Below are 15,967 nucleotides of genomic sequence, written 5' to 3'. Positions count from 1 at the left end.
TACCACTCTAAAATGCAGAACCTATTTATTTTATTCATTTTAAAATACAAATGGTTAATTAAATTAATAAATAATTGAGCAAATTTTAAAAAAGTAATAACAGAATTATTAGAATATCACTCTAAGATGCAGAGCCATTAAAAAACAAAAAATCCTTAAGAAAACTAAACTAAACTAATAAAAACCAGGCAGATTTGTAGAAAATTATAAAAGAATTATTAGAATACCACTCTGAAATGCAGACTCTAGTTATTTTCTTCAATTAAAAATAAAAATGCCTAAGAAAACTAAATTAATTTGATAAAAATTAGGCAGATTTTTAGAAATTTATAACAGAATCGAGTTATTTTCTTATTTTTGCTATATGATAGCATTATATATTTGGCACTAACAAGCAGAAAAACAAGACCTAAGCTCTAAAGACCTGGACTGGCCACATTAAGATTGATTTGAAAGCTGGCCCAGCGGTAGTCGCGGCTATCCGGATCGCGCAGCAGGCACATGAGGGGTTCCTTGAGGGAGTTGGTTCCCTTGGAGTTCGGTAGCTCCCCTCCGACGAGTTGCTGCAGACCGGCGGCGGTTACATAGCCCACGGCGCAGACCAGAGCCTCGGTAAACGTAAAGCTGGCCAAGGTGACATAACCGAAGACCTCACGGCTACACTGACGTCGCACGCTTTGCCGCATCTCCCGCGGATCGCTGGGCAGCCACAGGGCGCTCATCTCCTCCAGCTGGGCTTTCACCAGATGAGCAGTGCCCGCTGGCCGGATGTAAACACGCTTGGTGGCCTTCTCCTGCAGCTGCCGCTTCTCACGCACCCTCCGCGCACGCAAACGCTTCAACTTGAGCTTGTGACTCTGGCGCAGATCCTTGCGCTGCTGTTCATTCAAATCCGGCTGCAGTGGCTCTACACAAACAGGGGCCTGATCATTGCGTTTCAGCTGTCGCCAGCGTTGCTTGTGATCATCTTGCGTGGGCAGGCAAATCAGAGCATTGCTCTTCACGCAGCCGCGACTAATCAAACGCAGTTGAATCTGGATGAGTGCCTCCTGGTGCAGAAGCTCCTGCGGCAGCGCTCTACGTTGTCGCAGGCACTCGGCAATCTCCTCCAGCTGCTGGCGATGGCGCAGCACGTAGAACGAGGATCCTGTGGCAGGAGTAGCGCCCCAATCGCGCAGTAAGCACTTCCAGGGAGCAATGAACGGACTGACCACCGCCAGTTTCCGGTAGTTCGAGCGCTTGTTGGGCGGCATGCGGAAGTAGGCGGCGCGTAGCTCCTCAGCTGAAGCAGCAGCCTGCTGGATTCCTAGCGAGATAACAGGTAAAAAGTAATTAAAGAGTTGTATAAAATAAATTATATAAAACAAGAGAGAAAGCTATATAATACCCGTCACTCGGCTAAAGGGAGTGCGAGGGAAATGGCTATATACAATTTAGATTACGCATAACTTTTTAATGAATGGTCCGATTTGAAAAATGTCTTCTACATTTCGATAGGTATATTTATGCACAACAAAATTGCATTTATACTTTTCGAAAATCTTTAAAGGTTACCGTTAGTGGGCGATTGTATGCGTTAGAGGGGGTGTGGCGCTAGGCTGAAATAAACTTGCGCTGCGTAGGAAGCCCAAGAATATGTGTGGGAAATCTCAATCTTCTAGCTTTTGGAGTTTCCGAGATCTCAGCGTTCAAACAGACAGACGGACATGGCTATATAGACTTTTTGTTACATACTTTTGCACGAATACAATATAACTTACCTGCTATTGTATCCGGCAGATGCAACTCAGCGCCCGCTTCCCTGGCCACCGAATCCAGTTCCCGCAATCCCCCCGGCCTGGCGCCCCACATGGTGAGCGTGAGCCAAAGGGCCATGCCATAACCAGCCGGCGCAATCACATCCCAGCCGCAGCCGTAGGCTAATCGCTTATATTTGGGATCCTGGGAGCCGGGTCTTTGGATGAGTATCACGGGCATCGCCTGCATTTGCTGCTCGAAGGCACACGGCGCTCCTGGCACCACGCTATGCTGTTGACGCAGCTCATTGTACGTGTGCGTGGACATAATACTCCCGGCCAGCCTCTGCCGCGCCTCCTGGCTCCACAGCGGACTCTCTGGGAGATTCGCGGGCTGATTCAAAAGGAGATCCTCGGGGGAGAGTTTCGGTTGCTCCTTTCCCTCCGCCTTCGTGCGCTTCTTGGGTCGCTGGAGTCGCGGATCCACCACCTGGGTGGCCATTACCAGGTTGGAAAGCAGCTGGGCGGGCGAACTCAGCTGCAGGGCTGCCTGGCAGTAGTTATCCTCCTCCTCCTGATGATGCGGACGCAGGCTGGCCAGCAGGACACGTTGGGCGCGGGGTCCTGTGAGGCGGAAGCGATTGAATTGCCGCTGGAGGGAGATTAAATGAATGGTTTCCTCGGCATTGGAGTAAGTGGGTTGGAAATCAAAGGATTTCGTTTGGGTCCAGAAGCGTAATTCCTTTTGACTCGACTTGGAGGACCGTTTTTCCCCGCTGAGATGCTCCTCCTTTACTTCCTCCTTGCTGAGAAGCTCTTTTTTTCCTTCCTCCTTGAGCGGCAACCTCTGTTGCTTCTTCGATTTCAGCTGGAACACGCTGATTAGCTGCTCCAGGATGGCCTGTGCTCCGCTAGGATGCAGCCACAGCCAGAGCGTGTGATGCTCACCCTTCTCCTGCTCCTCCCTTGGCCGCCACATGAAGCTAACTCGCTGTAGAGCTCCCAGCGGATATTGGTTCTCCTTGAACAGCTCCACGCTGCCCTCGCGTCTTCCGCTGAGGAAAGTTCTGGCCGTCACACCGAGGCCGCATTGTGGACTGGTCAGGCGGGCGAAGCCCTGGCGCAGCTGCTCCAAAGGTCCTCTGATCTCCAGGCATTCATAGAAGGAGATATCCTGCAGGAGGCAGTGCTCCGTGGTGGCGCGATAGCAGGCGCGGTAGGTTTTGTCGCAGCTGGCGAAAGCCAGGCGATAGCCCCACCGGTCGACCATGTGGAAGCGCTTGGCGTGCCAGATGTGCGTCTCCAGCCACAGGTGACGCCTCTGCCGGCGCACATATTCGCGCAGGAGGTTCTTGGGTCGCCGGCGGTACCTTCGCGAGGGTCGTTTGCTGTTTACCGGCTGATTGCCGCCCTTGGACATCTGGGATTTGTGCGCCTGACGGTATTTGCGGGGCAGGCGCTTTGGATGATGGGACATCGCCCGGCGGCGCATGTGCTTGGGCAGCGTCTGGAAGATCAGCTTGCTGCTCCGCTGCGTCGTCTCCTGGCAGTCGGCAACTAAAGTCCGGATCTCCTGCAGCGCCACGGCCGCATAGTGGTAGGTGGTCACGTGCGAGGGCAGGGCGACCCGGCCGCCCACCGCTGCATCGTACTCCAGCTTCTGGGTGGAGCTACTCATTGGGAATTTGGAGAGGAATCGGAATCGGAATCTCGGGATCGGGATCTCTGAATCGAAATTCAAAACAAACCGAGCGGCACGTGTTGATTTTCGTATTTCGATGTTTTCCAACACTGGCGATCTGAATTAGGAATGTGCGAAAAAGATACTAACATATCGATACTTTCACGTAAGTAAATATATTTTAATCGTTATATTTGCTAGCGATTTCTTTGAATATTCGGTCCAGAATAGTGTTATTTGTTGGCGATTTATTTGAAGATCAATATTATTCGGTCTAGGATAGTGACATTTTTGGAGTTGTATTTGAATATAGATATTATTGGGTCCAGATTGGAGATATTTTTGGAGATATATTCAAATAACGATATTAGTCGGTTCAGAATAGTGATATTTGCTAGCGATATATTTGAATATTGATATTATTTGGACCAGAATAACGATATTTTTGGAAATATATTTGAATAAAGATATTATTCGGTCCAAAATAACGATATTTTCGGAGATATATTTTATTTATTTATTTTTATAATTATTATTCGGTCCAGAATAGTGATATATTTGTATTCGGTCTATTTTCATATCAATATTATCTAGTCCAGAATAGCGATATATTCGAATATTAATAGGGGGATTCCCTAAACTGTTGAATTGCTGAATTGTTGAATTTTGGTCAGCTGTTATTCAGCTGTTCCATACAAAGTCAACTTTCAGAAATTTCAGCAATTCAACAGCCTCGGGGCTGTTGAAAATTTTGTTGAATTGCTGAAAAGCCAGAGTTGTCACCTTTTTTTGAAAGTCGTGGCAACTCTGTAACATTTTACTATCACCAGTACGCATTATTTATTTTGAAATCAACTTAGAAAGCATATTTGTGGTTCTTTTTACCTTGGTAACACTTTTAGACAGTAACTAGCAATAATAAATCAAATTTTACATGCTTTAAGTTCCGTGAAATTTTTCAACAAATAACAGCTGTTTGAAAATTCAACAGGAACCATTTTGGGTCGTTCCCTTAATTGCTGAAATTTTTTGTTGAATTTTCAACAATTCAGCAATTCAACAGTTTAGGGAATCCCCCTGATATTATTCCGCGCACCAACTATATATGTGATGGCGGGAACACTAACTATCGCAGCGCGGACCATATCGATACTATCGGCATCGGTCATCGCTGCTCCCACATCTCTAGTCCCGCGTACAGCCCCATCTCTAGCGTCGACGTCGCCCAATTTCAATATTCAACAATATCCCGTGTTTTTGTGTTGTTTTCCTCATCAGCTAGCTAAAAGCAAATCGATATGGTGAGTGTTTACTGTTTATTATCGTGTGTGTTTATTGGAAGGCCGCTTTAACAGTAAGGGTACTAATCCTTTGTTGTCTTTTCTTGTCTTCTCGTTGCAGGCAGCTTACACCGAGGATCAGTTGGCTGGTGAGTGTCCTCGTCCTTCGCAAAAAAAAAAAAAACAAATAGAAAAACATGAAAAGTCGGCCAAATAACGGCACTATATGCGCCGTCACATCGCGCCCTCTCCCTTCCACTCATGGGCATTGGAATGCGGGCAGTGGGAGGGCGATGGCACGAAGGTGTGTGAGTGTGCGTGTGTTAGTGTTACACAGCTTTATAGGCGGCGAAAACGAAAAGCGAAAAACGAAAAACGGCAATATATGCATGAATCATTGATAAAGCAAATACGCTGGAAAGCAGCCATACGAATGCGATCGTGACTCACCCAAAAAACAAAAAATACCAAGAAGCAGCAAAGCGACGGGGAAATCCAAAAAGCCGAAGATAGGATACCCTGGGATATCCCATATATCACATACCAATTGATAGTATCTATGGATATCTATGGGTATTTCATAGCCACATACCAATATCTATGTCAATATCTATAGATATCCCATAACCACATCTGAATATCAGTAATAATATCTATGGATATCACATACTAACTGCTAATATCTATGTATATCCCATATATCCCATATATAATGATAATATCTATGTATATCTATGGATTTCCCATATAACCATATACCAGTTGATAATATCCATGTATATCTAAGGATATTCCATAACCACATAGCAATATCTGTGATAATATATATGGGTATCCCATAACCACATATCATTTGATAATATCTATGTATAGAAATAGTATAGTATGTCATCAATGATAGGATATAATCATTTATAATCAAACCCGTCAAAAAAAGACATTGTATTATAGGCAAAATTGTATTCTAAACATTCGATTACTAGCGAATGTTCTCATTCTCATCTCTCTCTTGAATTCGAGTTTTGAAAATACTATTTTCACATATAATCCAATGATTTATAACTTAACGTCTACATACCGATTTTATAGCATACTACATAACATAGTATCAAAGAAAACAACTGTTGAAAGACGAAAGGAAGTGGAACTGATAAGATATAGTCGTATGTATATGTAGGAGCTGCCCAATGGGATAATCAGCCGGCTTTCTGACCCACCGGTAGCTCGTTTTAAATAAAACTGCAATTGCAGTTGCAAAAAGCCAGCGATAAGACAAGACAGCCAAGCCAGCTGACAAAAAAAACCAGCTTCCATTTACGGAAAGCCAACTTTCTGAGTTCGAGTCTTAGATTCCGATTCCAATTTCGATGCGAATACGAATCAAATCAAGTCGAATTTTTACGCAATCCCCAGTTGTTAGTTGTTAGCCGTTAGCCTAATCAAAGTCAATGGTCTCTGATAATTCAGCAGTGCTGACACTCTGACGTCAGCGTTCGACCGTGTATATAGTATAGTATACCATATACCATACAGCAAATGTATTTTCCAATTCACATCCAACTCACCTTGTCGCCCCATCGCCCCATTGCAATCTTTACGCTTTAGCCTGTCGTCGCCGTTTTGTCATCGCCTAAAATGGACAAAAATGTGCTGGATTCGTTTGTTTTTATTGCCATTTTTGGGATGAATGTCGTCGTATGCGCATGATAACCAAACATAATGATCAACATTTAGGTGCAGGTCATCGAATTCTGAACACTCTAGTTTATCATAAATGATTTCGAATTTAGGATATTTTTTTAAAGATTTTTATGTCAATCCTTGAGGTTTTTTATGGGTTTACGGGGCTCTTTGTCGTAAAATCACATCAGAATTAGAATTTGAAGTCTCTTCCGAAATCAATTAAATATTTACATCCACTTTTTGCACTTTTCTAGCATCCGTTTCGCTTGTATTTAAACTTCTCCGGCTGAAGAACTTACACCTTCACTTGTTTAAATCCAACTGCAACCACTATTCCTAAAAATAGCTTGCGATTCATCGTTCTGCACTCTTTTTTTCCCCCGAAACAAGAGCTTCGAAAGCAAAACAAACCATTTCCCAGGTTCCCTGGATTGTTTATGTCAATTTTGTAAACAGTGTACTTTAACTTCAACGCCCCGACTTCAAGAGAGTTGCTGTTGAAGTGAGGGTATATCGGTGTCACATGGCCAAGGAAGGCGGCGGCGGGTTGGAGTAGGGGATCCGATCCGAATGGCCAGCCAAATCCGGGCAGTCGGAGTTTTTGAGGCAGTCAGTAGTCAGTAGCTGGCAAAGCGGTCATCGGAGTGGTTCAATATGTATTACTACACGGCGCACGTGAAGCAAACCTTTACCACACTGGAAGGTGATCCATTGATCTGTGTGATTAAGATCTAAATTACTTTCAAAAAAGCATAATGCTCACATCTGTACAGATTTTTCAAAAGTGAAAATGCCATTTGGTTGTGTTGATTATAACCTATTGAAATGTAGAAAAAATTTTCAAAATCGGATCATTCATTGAAAAGTTATGATCAATGGAATGCAAGCGAAGCAAGCAGTCGATTTACTGCTTGCATATCTTCATCTGCTTCGCACTCCCTTTAGCTTATCTGTTAGTCGAGGCGTTCTGTTTCTTTTTTTTTGTTCAGCAGTATCATCAGTAATATCATCATTTTAAACAATCAACCATCTGGGAGTGATGAGAGTTCCAATTGTATAATTATCTAAGAACCGATTTCAAGCTACCCAAATTACCCACCTTTTTGTTCGCCAGAATTCCAGGAGGCCTTCAACCTGTTCGACAACCGCGGCGATGGCAAGATCCAGCTGAGCCAGGTGGGCGAGTGCCTGAGGGCATTGGGCCAGAATCCCACCGAGTCCGATGTGAAGAAGTGCACCCACCAGCTGAAGCCCGATGAGCGCATCTCGTTCGAGGTGTTCCTGCCCATTTACCAGGCGATTTCAAAGGCCCGTTCCGGCGATACGGCCGATGACTTTATTGAGGGACTGCGTCACTTTGACAAGGACGCCAGCGGCTACATTTCCTCCGCCGAGCTGCGTCACCTGCTGACAACGCTGGGCGAGAAGCTGACGGACGAGGAGGTGGAGCAGCTGCTGGCCAATATGGAGGATCAGCAGGGCAACATCAACTACGAGGAGTTCGTGCGCATGGTCATGCAGGGTTAGGGTGGAGCTGATTCCCGATTCACCACGACAATAGAAGCAACACACCACTAAAACACAACAGCAACACTAAAACACACCTGCCAAGCTAGCTGAGCCAGCCGTTCATTCCGCCAGAAGTTCCAACTCCGTGATTCCAACTTAGCAGCCATCCTTTCCCCCAAAATGAAGGACTTAAAACCAAGGACAACGACCAAGGATATCGAGATATATACACAATAAATACAGGGGAAAAGTGCTTCACAAGCAGCTAAAAAACACAGAAAACTTAAAACTTCGAGATTGGAGCTATATATTCCCACTTCCAAAAACTAACCATCGATGTAGACACATAGATTCATCATGATTAACCATAACTAATCACTGCGTCTGTGAATTATTATGCGTATTATTCTAAAAGAAAACTAGAAGGTTAATCAGTAATTATATATCACCTAGTGCGGGCCGTTCTTTTGTACCAATCAATCACACTCGATACATATATTACATCTATATTATATTTCAATGGAAGACAAAGACAGCGAGGATGAGTATCACGAAAAAGTATTTCGAAATTAAATTTGATATGCGTCGCGTGGTGGCGCGTGTCCGAATTTAAATACGCATTTTGAAGTTTTACATGTTTATTTTTTTTAATAATTTAATATTTGTATTTAATAATAAATAAAACAAAGAGAAGCAATGAATGTGTAGGTCTTTTTACAAAAGGAACGTACTTAAATCTATTAAACCAATTGAACCGTAACTGGTGTTTTTATTTATTTGGGAAAGGGGAATTGAATATATAAATAAATGGGTGATTAATATTATGAACTGTATACCTGAGTATTGGGTATGGAACCAATTGAACGGGGAAAAGGGAAAAGAACGCATTAAATGTGTGATCAAAATTATTAACTAAAATTTAAATTTATTTATTTTTTTTAAATACTTATTTGTAGTTCAGTATTTTCAGAACCTGAGCTTTAATTTCTGGTATTTATTGGTATGAAACCAATTAAAAGAAAAGGGAAGATAATTCATTAAATTTGTGATCTAAATTATTAACAATAATTTAAATTGATTTCTTTTATTATTATTTTAAAATTTTTATTTATATTTCAGTATTTTCAGATCGTGAGCTTTAATTTCTGGTATTTAATGGTATGTTGGTATCTTTTAAATACCGCCCTGCATTTCGCCGGCCTGGCAACCCTGTTCGCCTGCCCAAGCAAAACATTAAGTTTAATTTCATTAACTTAAGAATTAACTAAAGTTATCAACAAAATTAATTAGTTAATTAGCAGCCAGGCGGAAGGAGGATGCCCCGGAACACGGAGGCGGGCGCCCCCGAGCCCAGTTCACCGGTTCAGAAGGTCTGGAAGCCAGAATGTGAGTAGAAAAGCACTCCTATTTGCAATTATGATGCACTTCTGATGCACTGCATCCTATATTATCCCCCCAAAAACAGTGTACAAGCTGCAGTTGGAGGCCCCGGCTCCCTGTCCGTTGCGCTGCCAGCGCACGCTGCCCCTGCCGCCGGCGAAAAGCACCGCGGAGGCCGTGGAGGCCAACAATTTGGCCGGCCGCCTCTACGGCTCCGAATATCATGGTCTCATGGGCCACCTGGAGGCGGAGCAGCTCCTGGCCAATGCCCGCGATGGCAGCTACTTTGTGCGTCGCAGTCCCCAGTCCGATGGCTATTATACGCTCAGTCTCCGCTTCAATAAGCGCCCCAAACACTACAAATTGCTCTATAAAACGGGCTGCGGTCACTATCTGCGCGGCCAGGACAAACGCTTCGATACGGTCCACGATATGGTGGCCGATGGGCTCATCAACTTCCACATGCAGCTCCACGCCAGCCCCATCATCCAGCAGATCAATCAGCAGACCAAGAATTGCTATCAGCAGAGTCCCTACATGACTTTGAACGGAAGGAAGTTGAGGGCTCTCTCGAATGAGCTGGGCAAGCAATCCAAGGAGCAGCCACAGCCGGAGGAGCAGCAGCCCGAGGAGGAGGAGGAGCTGCCAGCGACTGCCTCTACGGTAGATCCCATGCCGTTGGTCTACGAGAAACCGCATCATTTCAAGGTTCACACTTTTAAAGGCCTCAATTGGTGCGAGTTCTGTGCCAATTTCCTGTGGGGCTTTACGGCGCAGGGCAGGAAATGCGAGGCCTGCGGCTTTGTGGCGCACAGCAAGTGCTCCGAACTGGTGCCGGCCAAGTGTGTGCCGGATCTCAAGCGCATACGTGGCGTATTTGGCACGGATTTGACGACCATGGTGCAGCTGGAGCCGCACCATCAGATACCCTTTGTGGTGCGGCGCTGCGTGGAGGAGGTGGAGGCCAGGGGCATGCTGCAGGAGGGTATATACCGAGTATCGGGCTTTGCCGATGAGATCGAGGCGCTCAAATTGGCCCTCGATCGGGAGGGTGAGCGGACGGACATGTCGGAGACGGCGTACGGGAATGTGAATGTGATTGCCGGGACATTGAAGCTATATCTGCGCCTGCTGCCCGTGCCGCTGATCACATTCCAGGCGTATCCCAGCTTCATGGCAGCAGGACGTGGGTTTTAACTGGTCTTCTCTTAATGGAATATATATATCTAAAGATATTTTCCCTTTTCCAGGCAGCGGAAAGCCAGCGGAGCAGCGGCAGCTCATGGCGGAGGCAGTGCGTCGCCTGCCGCCCGCCCATCACGCCTGTTTGCAGTACATGCTGGAGCACCTGAAGCGGTAAGATGTTTGTCTGTTTAGCCTTGAGAGTCCCTGAGATATCCTAGATAATCCTCACAGCGTGGCCTCCCATTATGCCGTCAACAAGATGAACGAGCACAATCTGGCCACCGTCTTTGCGCCCACACTGATTGCCACGCCCCAGCACATGACGAACCTGACGGAGGAGATCTTCATGCTTTCCTCGCTCATCGCCCACTGCCAGACCATCTTTGCGACCACGTCCTGAAAAGGAAAGAAAGCCTTAAATCTTAAACTTTAAACTTTAAACTCAGCCCAATGCCAAAATGAAGTCCACAGGGGCCCTCTGATAGGCCCTCTCTTTCGAAACGGAACCCAGATGTGGTTTACTCGACGATTCCACCAAAAATGTAGCCTAAGATCAAATATCCAATGCTTTTTAATCCCTTCTTTTTAAACACACACACACAAAAATCCAGTAGAATACATTGAATGTTGTAGGAGTACGAATTTAACGATTTTTCGAAATATTTTTTAGGTGAAGTATTTTATGTCACAATAATAAAGATATGTATTTATTTTTACTTTTTACAATGTAACATGGTAATATTTTTACTAAAACTTAGGAACCATATTAACTCTATAACCTTAGCAACCCTATAAACTCCATTTTAGAGTTGCATTCAACACAACAAATATTTTTTAGGTGATGTATTTTATGTCACAATAATAAAGATATGTATTTATTTTTACTTTTTACAATGTAATATGGTAATATTTTTACTAAAACTTAGAATCCCTATTAACTCTATAAACCCTATAAACTCTTTAAACTTTATAAACCTTTTAAACACTATAAACCCTATTTCAGGGTTGCTTTCAACACAACTTGTGTAAGACCAGATTCTTCAATGGAGTCTGTAGAGTTGCCTCTAAATCTCCAACACTATTTCAACACTTGAGTGAAGTTGGCTGCGCTTCCTTTTTCTTTTCCTTTTGACGTCAAGTGGAGTGTCAGGTGTTCGTCTCGAATCTTCTAGTCATCATTTTCAGGCCGCTTTCGACAAGTCGACTATTTCTACTTTTGTGCGTTACCGAAAAATAAGAGAAATATAACCATGAAGGGCGATAATAAAGACGACGACCGTGAGAATGAAGGGCTGGGACTGTCCAAGAGTTCTATACAATTGCAGCGCAGCGAATCCGATCCCATTGATACAAAGCTCAAGGAGATAAAAGATCAGAAGACTTTTTTCAACGATATGGTGCAGGATCTTCAAAATCTCGTAACGCCGGTCAATGCGCAGACCATGACAAAAAACAGCAATAACAAGTGAGTTTGTACAAACACACTCATACATATATATTCACATGGTTCTAACCTAACCTCAAAAAAAGCTAGAACTTTTAAAGATATTTACACATACATATGTATGTGTATCATATCTTTAATCAATGTAGCTACATTCAAATTTTTTAGTAACTGGAGAATAAGTTAATTACATATTGAATGTAATTTTATTTTTATCTATTATAATAATATATCCTTTTTGTATAATTTTAATAAATCGTTAATGTTGAACCTATCTATACATATGAACATACCAACAAACCAGTAAAGTTTAGAAATTTGAGAATAAGTATAAAGCATGTTGAATTTAATTGAATTTTAGCCCAATATGTATATATTCACAGGGTTCCCAACCTAACCTTAAAAATATATAAAACTTTAGAATATTTTAGCTACATTAAAATTGTTTAAAAACTTAATTTAATTATTCAAAGATTAGCTTAAAGATTAATTTACTTAAAAACTTATATTGATTTATTATAATAATATATATTTTTTTTAAAACTTTAATAAACCATTAATGTTGAATAAATATAAATATCTTTAAGCAAAAGTATAGTCTAGAAATTATAGATTAAGTAAAAAGCATGTTGAATTAATTTAATTTTTACTCATTATCATAGGAAGGAGCAGGAGAGCCAGATCTCTGATCCACCCACCGCAGCTGGGAACGAAACACCAAGGCCCATAGACCATGATAAAACCACAGACGACAACAATTTTATTCAAGTGGACAATACAGCCAACAAGTTCGTTATTCAAGCGGACGGCACTCATCAGTTCTACACGGAAGATTCACCGATTACCGAGGAGCAGCAGATGGCGGCCATGCGAGAGATACTCATCGAGGATGGCGAGCTGATCATATTGACCGGTGGCAACGGCGAGGTTGTCTATAATCCCGAGGATACCGTGGCCATTGACGTCAATGATTCGCGTATTTTTATCCTTGACGCTCAGGAAAGTGAAATTTCCTTTGTGCAGACATCCGAAGATGGCATCATAGAAAATTTGCCGGAGGACCAGAAACAAAACATGGCCATGGACGTTGATGGAGGAGAGGCTCTGCTGCAAAATCCTGCGTCGGATACAATAGATACAGCTCCTGAGTTGCCATTTTGTGAAAATAGCACTGATTCGTTTGAGCAAGAAATGGCAAATGCACAAGCCGCCAAAAGAACTCTAGAATTCCTCAAAAAAATGGCACGAGAAGAAATGGAAGCATCAAAGGCCATGGACGTTGATGGAGGAGAGGCTCAGCTGCAAAATCCTGCGTCGGATACAATAGATACAGCTCCTGAGTGGCCATTTAGTGAAAATAGCACTGATTCTTTTGAGCAAGAAATGGCAAATGCACAAGCCGCCAGAAGAACTCTAGAACTCCTCAAAAAAACGGCACGAGAAGAAATGGAAGCTTCAAAGACTGAATAATTTATTTGTGATCTATTTTTAACTATACTAACTTTTACCAAATAAACCATGCCATTGCATGAAAATCAAATTATATAACAGAATAACAAATTTAGTTGTCTTATAGTTACTAATTTAATAATTTTCCAATCCTTATTAACATTTGTTGTCAATATTTAATACTCAGTATTTAACAATCAATATTTAACAATCAACGATCTTTAATTGGCATTATCGAGGATGTGGCGGATTAATATTTCATCTACATTGGTTTTTAGGCTATAAAACATTGCATATTTTATATAGATTGCTACATAATCATTTAGATAAAACTAACTTGTTAATCAAAGACAACAGTATGAGTGATAAACTTTGAAACCAAAAGCAATTGTGAAATATTGGACTGAATAACAACCGTTTTTAAGTAATTATTAAATAACAAATTAAGCAACCGGTTTTTTAAAGAATACGAATTTGTTCCATCCACAAATGAAAGCGTAGCATTCATTGACTTCGATGTTATCCAAAATCTTTTCCCATTTGGAACTTCATTATCAAATTTGGCTCTCCTAACAAAATTTTGTACAAAATTGTTTTTTTTTTTTTTTCTGTAAATATATTCTATCCCGAACAATATGAACAAGAAGGGAAAGCGATCCACCCGCAAGCTCGGATTCTTTTACAAGCAATCGGAGCTGATGATAATGATGCCAGAAGTGCCCAAACTGCGGCATGTTTTCGATCTATTCGCAGTTGATGGCAATGGGATAGGAGCAGAAGGATCAGGAGTAGATGGTAAGTAAATATATAGGATATATATTTCTATAAAAAATAATAATATAATATATTATAATAAATTATAATATTTTAATTTACAATTTTTTTTTATATACATATGTTTTTCAAGACCTTTTAAGCTATAAATATATGATATTCCCAAGGTTTGATCTTAAACTATGATAAACTATTTAAAAAAAATATTTTATTATAAATAAATATGGTAAATATTATATCCCTGCATACTTTCAGACACATATATTGATATTTAAAAGCTATTTTTGATTTTTAGGGCTAGTACTCAACCCAACAAAAAGTCGTCCAAAACAAAAACTTCACATGAAACAAAATTTGTTGACGTTGTTTTTCATATGAAGTTTTTTGTTTTGGACGACTTTTTGTTGCGTTGAGTACTAAGCCTTAACCATGATAAACTATTTTAAAAAATATTTTATTATAAATAAATATAATAATTATTATATCCCTTTATACTTTCAGTCACATATATTGATGTTTAATAGTTCTTTTTGATTTTAAACAATGATAAACTAATGTAAAAAATATTTTACATATTCCCGAAGGCGCCAGCATCGCACTGTCGGATGTGGCGGACTGCCTGCGCACCATGGGCCTGAGTCCCAGCGACCAGTGGCTGTTGAATCGCCTGGAGGCGGAGCACCTACGTCGGCGTGAGACGATGGGACCGGCCGCGGCCGAGAGGATCTCCCAGCGGGCGTCCTTTGAGCTGGTGCTCACACTCTACTGCCAGTGGGCCGATGAAGAGGACGAGGAAGGACCATCGGCCGAGGATGTGTTGCAAGTGCTGCGCAGCTGCGATACCAAGGGCACTGGTCTGCTGCCCTACAGCGAGCTGCGCCGCATGCTGACCTCGATGGGCTCGGAGCGCCTGGACGAGGCGGAGGTCTTCAGTGCGCTGCACTGCGCCTCCGATATCGGGGGCAATGTGCACTACGAGCATCTGGTGCAGCGGATGTTCGCCAAGAACGCCGCCCAGGAGCAGAAGGAGCGGCTCCAGCAGGCCCGACTCTACCTGCAGGCGGTGGGCCGCAATGCCGTCGACATGGACATGGCCAAGAGGGACGAGTTCATCGACGCCCTGCGGCGTTCGGATCCCCTGAGCTCGGGATTCATCGAGCCGAAGCGCCTGCTCGAGCTGCTCAATCGCAACGAGGAGCAGTTTACCGCCGAGGAACTGCAGCTGCTCACCCAGGGCATGGAGGACACCAGGTGCGAGAGGGGCATCAACTATCGCCGCTTTCTGCAGTTCATCATGAATGAGTAAGTGCTTCCCGTTTAAAAAACAAAAAATAAATAAATCTTAAGTTGAAATAAAATCAATTATCCTGCTTCAAGTGATCTTTTTTTCTTAGTCGTAGAGTAGCCACATCCTTACAGATTTAAATACCGATTGAAAAGCAGAAGAAAATTTTAAAATCGGACTATTCATTTAAAAGTTATGAGCAAATGAAATGAATTATGAGCAAGCAGTGCAAGCAATCGATTTAACTTAAACGCTGTTCTATTTATAGATCTCCCTCTATGTGTCACATAATCACCAAAATAACGACATTTTTTGATGAAAGTAAAAATTAATATATCATGTATTTAGCATGTAAAATACGTTTTAAAATACCTACATTACAATATGTAATGTACAGGGATATGTAACATTGAATTACATTACATTACACAATGTTAACTTTTACACGACATCTCTCACATAACATTGTGTATATGCATTTCAAGTTATCTACATTACATCGTGTAATTTGTTATTTGAAATTACTTTACTTTTACAAGAAATATTTAACAATTCAGCATG

At 42.3% G+C, this 15,967-nt stretch overlaps 5 protein-coding genes across 7 annotated transcripts; 4 read left to right on the top strand and 1 right to left on the bottom strand.

The window, feature by feature from the left end:
* Positions 1-235: 235 nt before the first annotated feature.
* On the bottom strand, positions 236-6,882 carry Pop1 (POP1 ribonuclease P/MRP subunit). Of its 2 annotated transcripts, none has more exons than XM_017143193.3 (3): positions 6,612-6,882; positions 1,761-3,535; positions 236-1,306 (listed from the first exon to the last, which is right to left on the bottom strand). In XM_017143193.3, the coding sequence occupies exons 1-3, from the start codon at positions 6,635-6,637 to the stop codon at positions 417-419; spliced, it is 2,691 nt and encodes an 896-aa protein (XP_016998682.3). In that variant the 5' UTR covers positions 6,638-6,882; the 3' UTR covers positions 236-416. The 2 variants fall into 2 exon arrangements, with proteins under 2 accessions (XP_016998682.3, XP_070074966.1); XM_070218865.1 differs by lacking the exon at positions 6,612-6,882 and adding an exon at positions 6,263-6,280 and having other exon boundaries at positions 237-1,306.
* Positions 4,584-8,649, top strand: Mlc-c (Myosin light chain cytoplasmic). Of its 2 annotated transcripts, XM_017143182.3 has the most exons (3): positions 4,584-4,718; positions 4,819-4,846; positions 7,495-8,649. In XM_017143182.3, exons 1-3 carry the CDS (start codon positions 4,716-4,718, stop codon positions 7,905-7,907), a joined length of 444 nt encoding a protein of 147 aa, XP_016998671.1. In that variant the 5' UTR covers positions 4,584-4,715; the 3' UTR covers positions 7,908-8,649. The 2 variants fall into 2 exon arrangements, with proteins under 2 accessions (XP_016998671.1, XP_070074967.1); XM_070218866.1 differs by lacking the exons at positions 4,584-4,718; positions 4,819-4,846 and adding an exon at positions 7,006-7,083.
* A 423-nt stretch (positions 8,650-9,072) lies between these two features.
* RhoGAP5A (Rho GTPase activating protein at 5A) lies at positions 9,073-11,185 on the top strand. The gene is made up of 4 exons (XM_070218818.1): positions 9,073-9,275; positions 9,355-10,455; positions 10,520-10,625; positions 10,686-11,185. The coding sequence occupies exons 1-4, from the start codon at positions 9,206-9,208 to the stop codon at positions 10,852-10,854; spliced, it is 1,446 nt and encodes a 481-aa protein (XP_070074919.1). The 5' UTR covers positions 9,073-9,205; the 3' UTR covers positions 10,855-11,185.
* Positions 11,186-11,568: 383 nt separating this feature from the next.
* Positions 11,569-13,438, top strand: LOC138913838 (uncharacterized). Its single transcript, XM_070218819.1, has 2 exons — positions 11,569-11,919; positions 12,561-13,438. The coding sequence occupies exons 1-2, from the start codon at positions 11,705-11,707 to the stop codon at positions 13,366-13,368; spliced, it is 1,023 nt and encodes a 340-aa protein (XP_070074920.1). The 5' UTR covers positions 11,569-11,704; the 3' UTR covers positions 13,369-13,438.
* A 471-nt stretch (positions 13,439-13,909) lies between these two features.
* On the top strand, positions 13,910-15,459 carry LOC108058458 (uncharacterized). The gene is made up of 2 exons (XM_017143194.3): positions 13,910-14,142; positions 14,706-15,459. Exons 1-2 carry the CDS (start codon positions 13,983-13,985, stop codon positions 15,425-15,427), a joined length of 882 nt encoding a protein of 293 aa, XP_016998683.1. The 5' UTR covers positions 13,910-13,982; the 3' UTR covers positions 15,428-15,459.
* Positions 15,460-15,967: the final 508 nt, after the last annotated feature.

This window comes from Drosophila takahashii, chromosome X (assembly GCF_030179915.1).
Source record: "Drosophila takahashii strain IR98-3 E-12201 chromosome X, DtakHiC1v2, whole genome shotgun sequence".
NCBI lineage: Eukaryota > Metazoa > Arthropoda > Insecta > Diptera > Drosophilidae > Drosophila > Drosophila takahashii.
Note: the sequence above shows the minus strand (reverse complement) of the source record. Positions and strands in the feature narration are given on the sequence as shown.

Coding starts and splice junctions, on each gene's coding strand:
- Pop1 (XM_017143193.3), bottom strand. CDS start 6,637: ATGCTAGAAAAGTGCAAAAAGTGGAT. Junction 3,536..6,611: donor GAAAAGTGCAAAAAGTGGAT/GTAAATATTTAA, acceptor TTCCTAATTCAG/ATCGCCAGTGTTGGAAAACA. Junction 1,307..1,760: donor TCTGCCGGATACAATAGCAG/GTAAGTTATATT, acceptor TTATCTCGCTAG/GAATCCAGCAGGCTGCTGCT.
- Mlc-c (XM_070218866.1), top strand. CDS start 7,035: ATGTATTACTACACGGCGCACGTGAAGCAAACCTTTACCACACTGGAA. Junction 7,084..7,494: donor AACCTTTACCACACTGGAAG/GTGATCCATTGA, acceptor TTTGTTCGCCAG/AATTCCAGGAGGCCTTCAAC.
- RhoGAP5A (XM_070218818.1), top strand. CDS start 9,206: ATGCCCCGGAACACGGAGGCGGGCGCCCCCGAGCCCAGTTCACCGGTT. Junction 10,456..10,519: donor CAGCTTCATGGCAGCAGGAC/GTGGGTTTTAAC, acceptor TCCCTTTTCCAG/GCAGCGGAAAGCCAGCGGAG. Junction 10,626..10,685: donor ATGCTGGAGCACCTGAAGCG/GTAAGATGTTTG, acceptor TAATCCTCACAG/CGTGGCCTCCCATTATGCCG.
- LOC138913838 (XM_070218819.1), top strand. CDS start 11,705: ATGAAGGGCGATAATAAAGACGACGACCGTGAGAATGAAGGGCTGGGA. Junction 11,920..12,560: donor ACAAAAAACAGCAATAACAA/GTGAGTTTGTAC, acceptor TCATTATCATAG/GAAGGAGCAGGAGAGCCAGA.
- LOC108058458 (XM_017143194.3), top strand. CDS start 13,983: ATGAACAAGAAGGGAAAGCGATCCACCCGCAAGCTCGGATTCTTTTAC. Junction 14,143..14,705: donor AGAAGGATCAGGAGTAGATG/GTAAGTAAATAT, acceptor ATATTCCCGAAG/GCGCCAGCATCGCACTGTCG.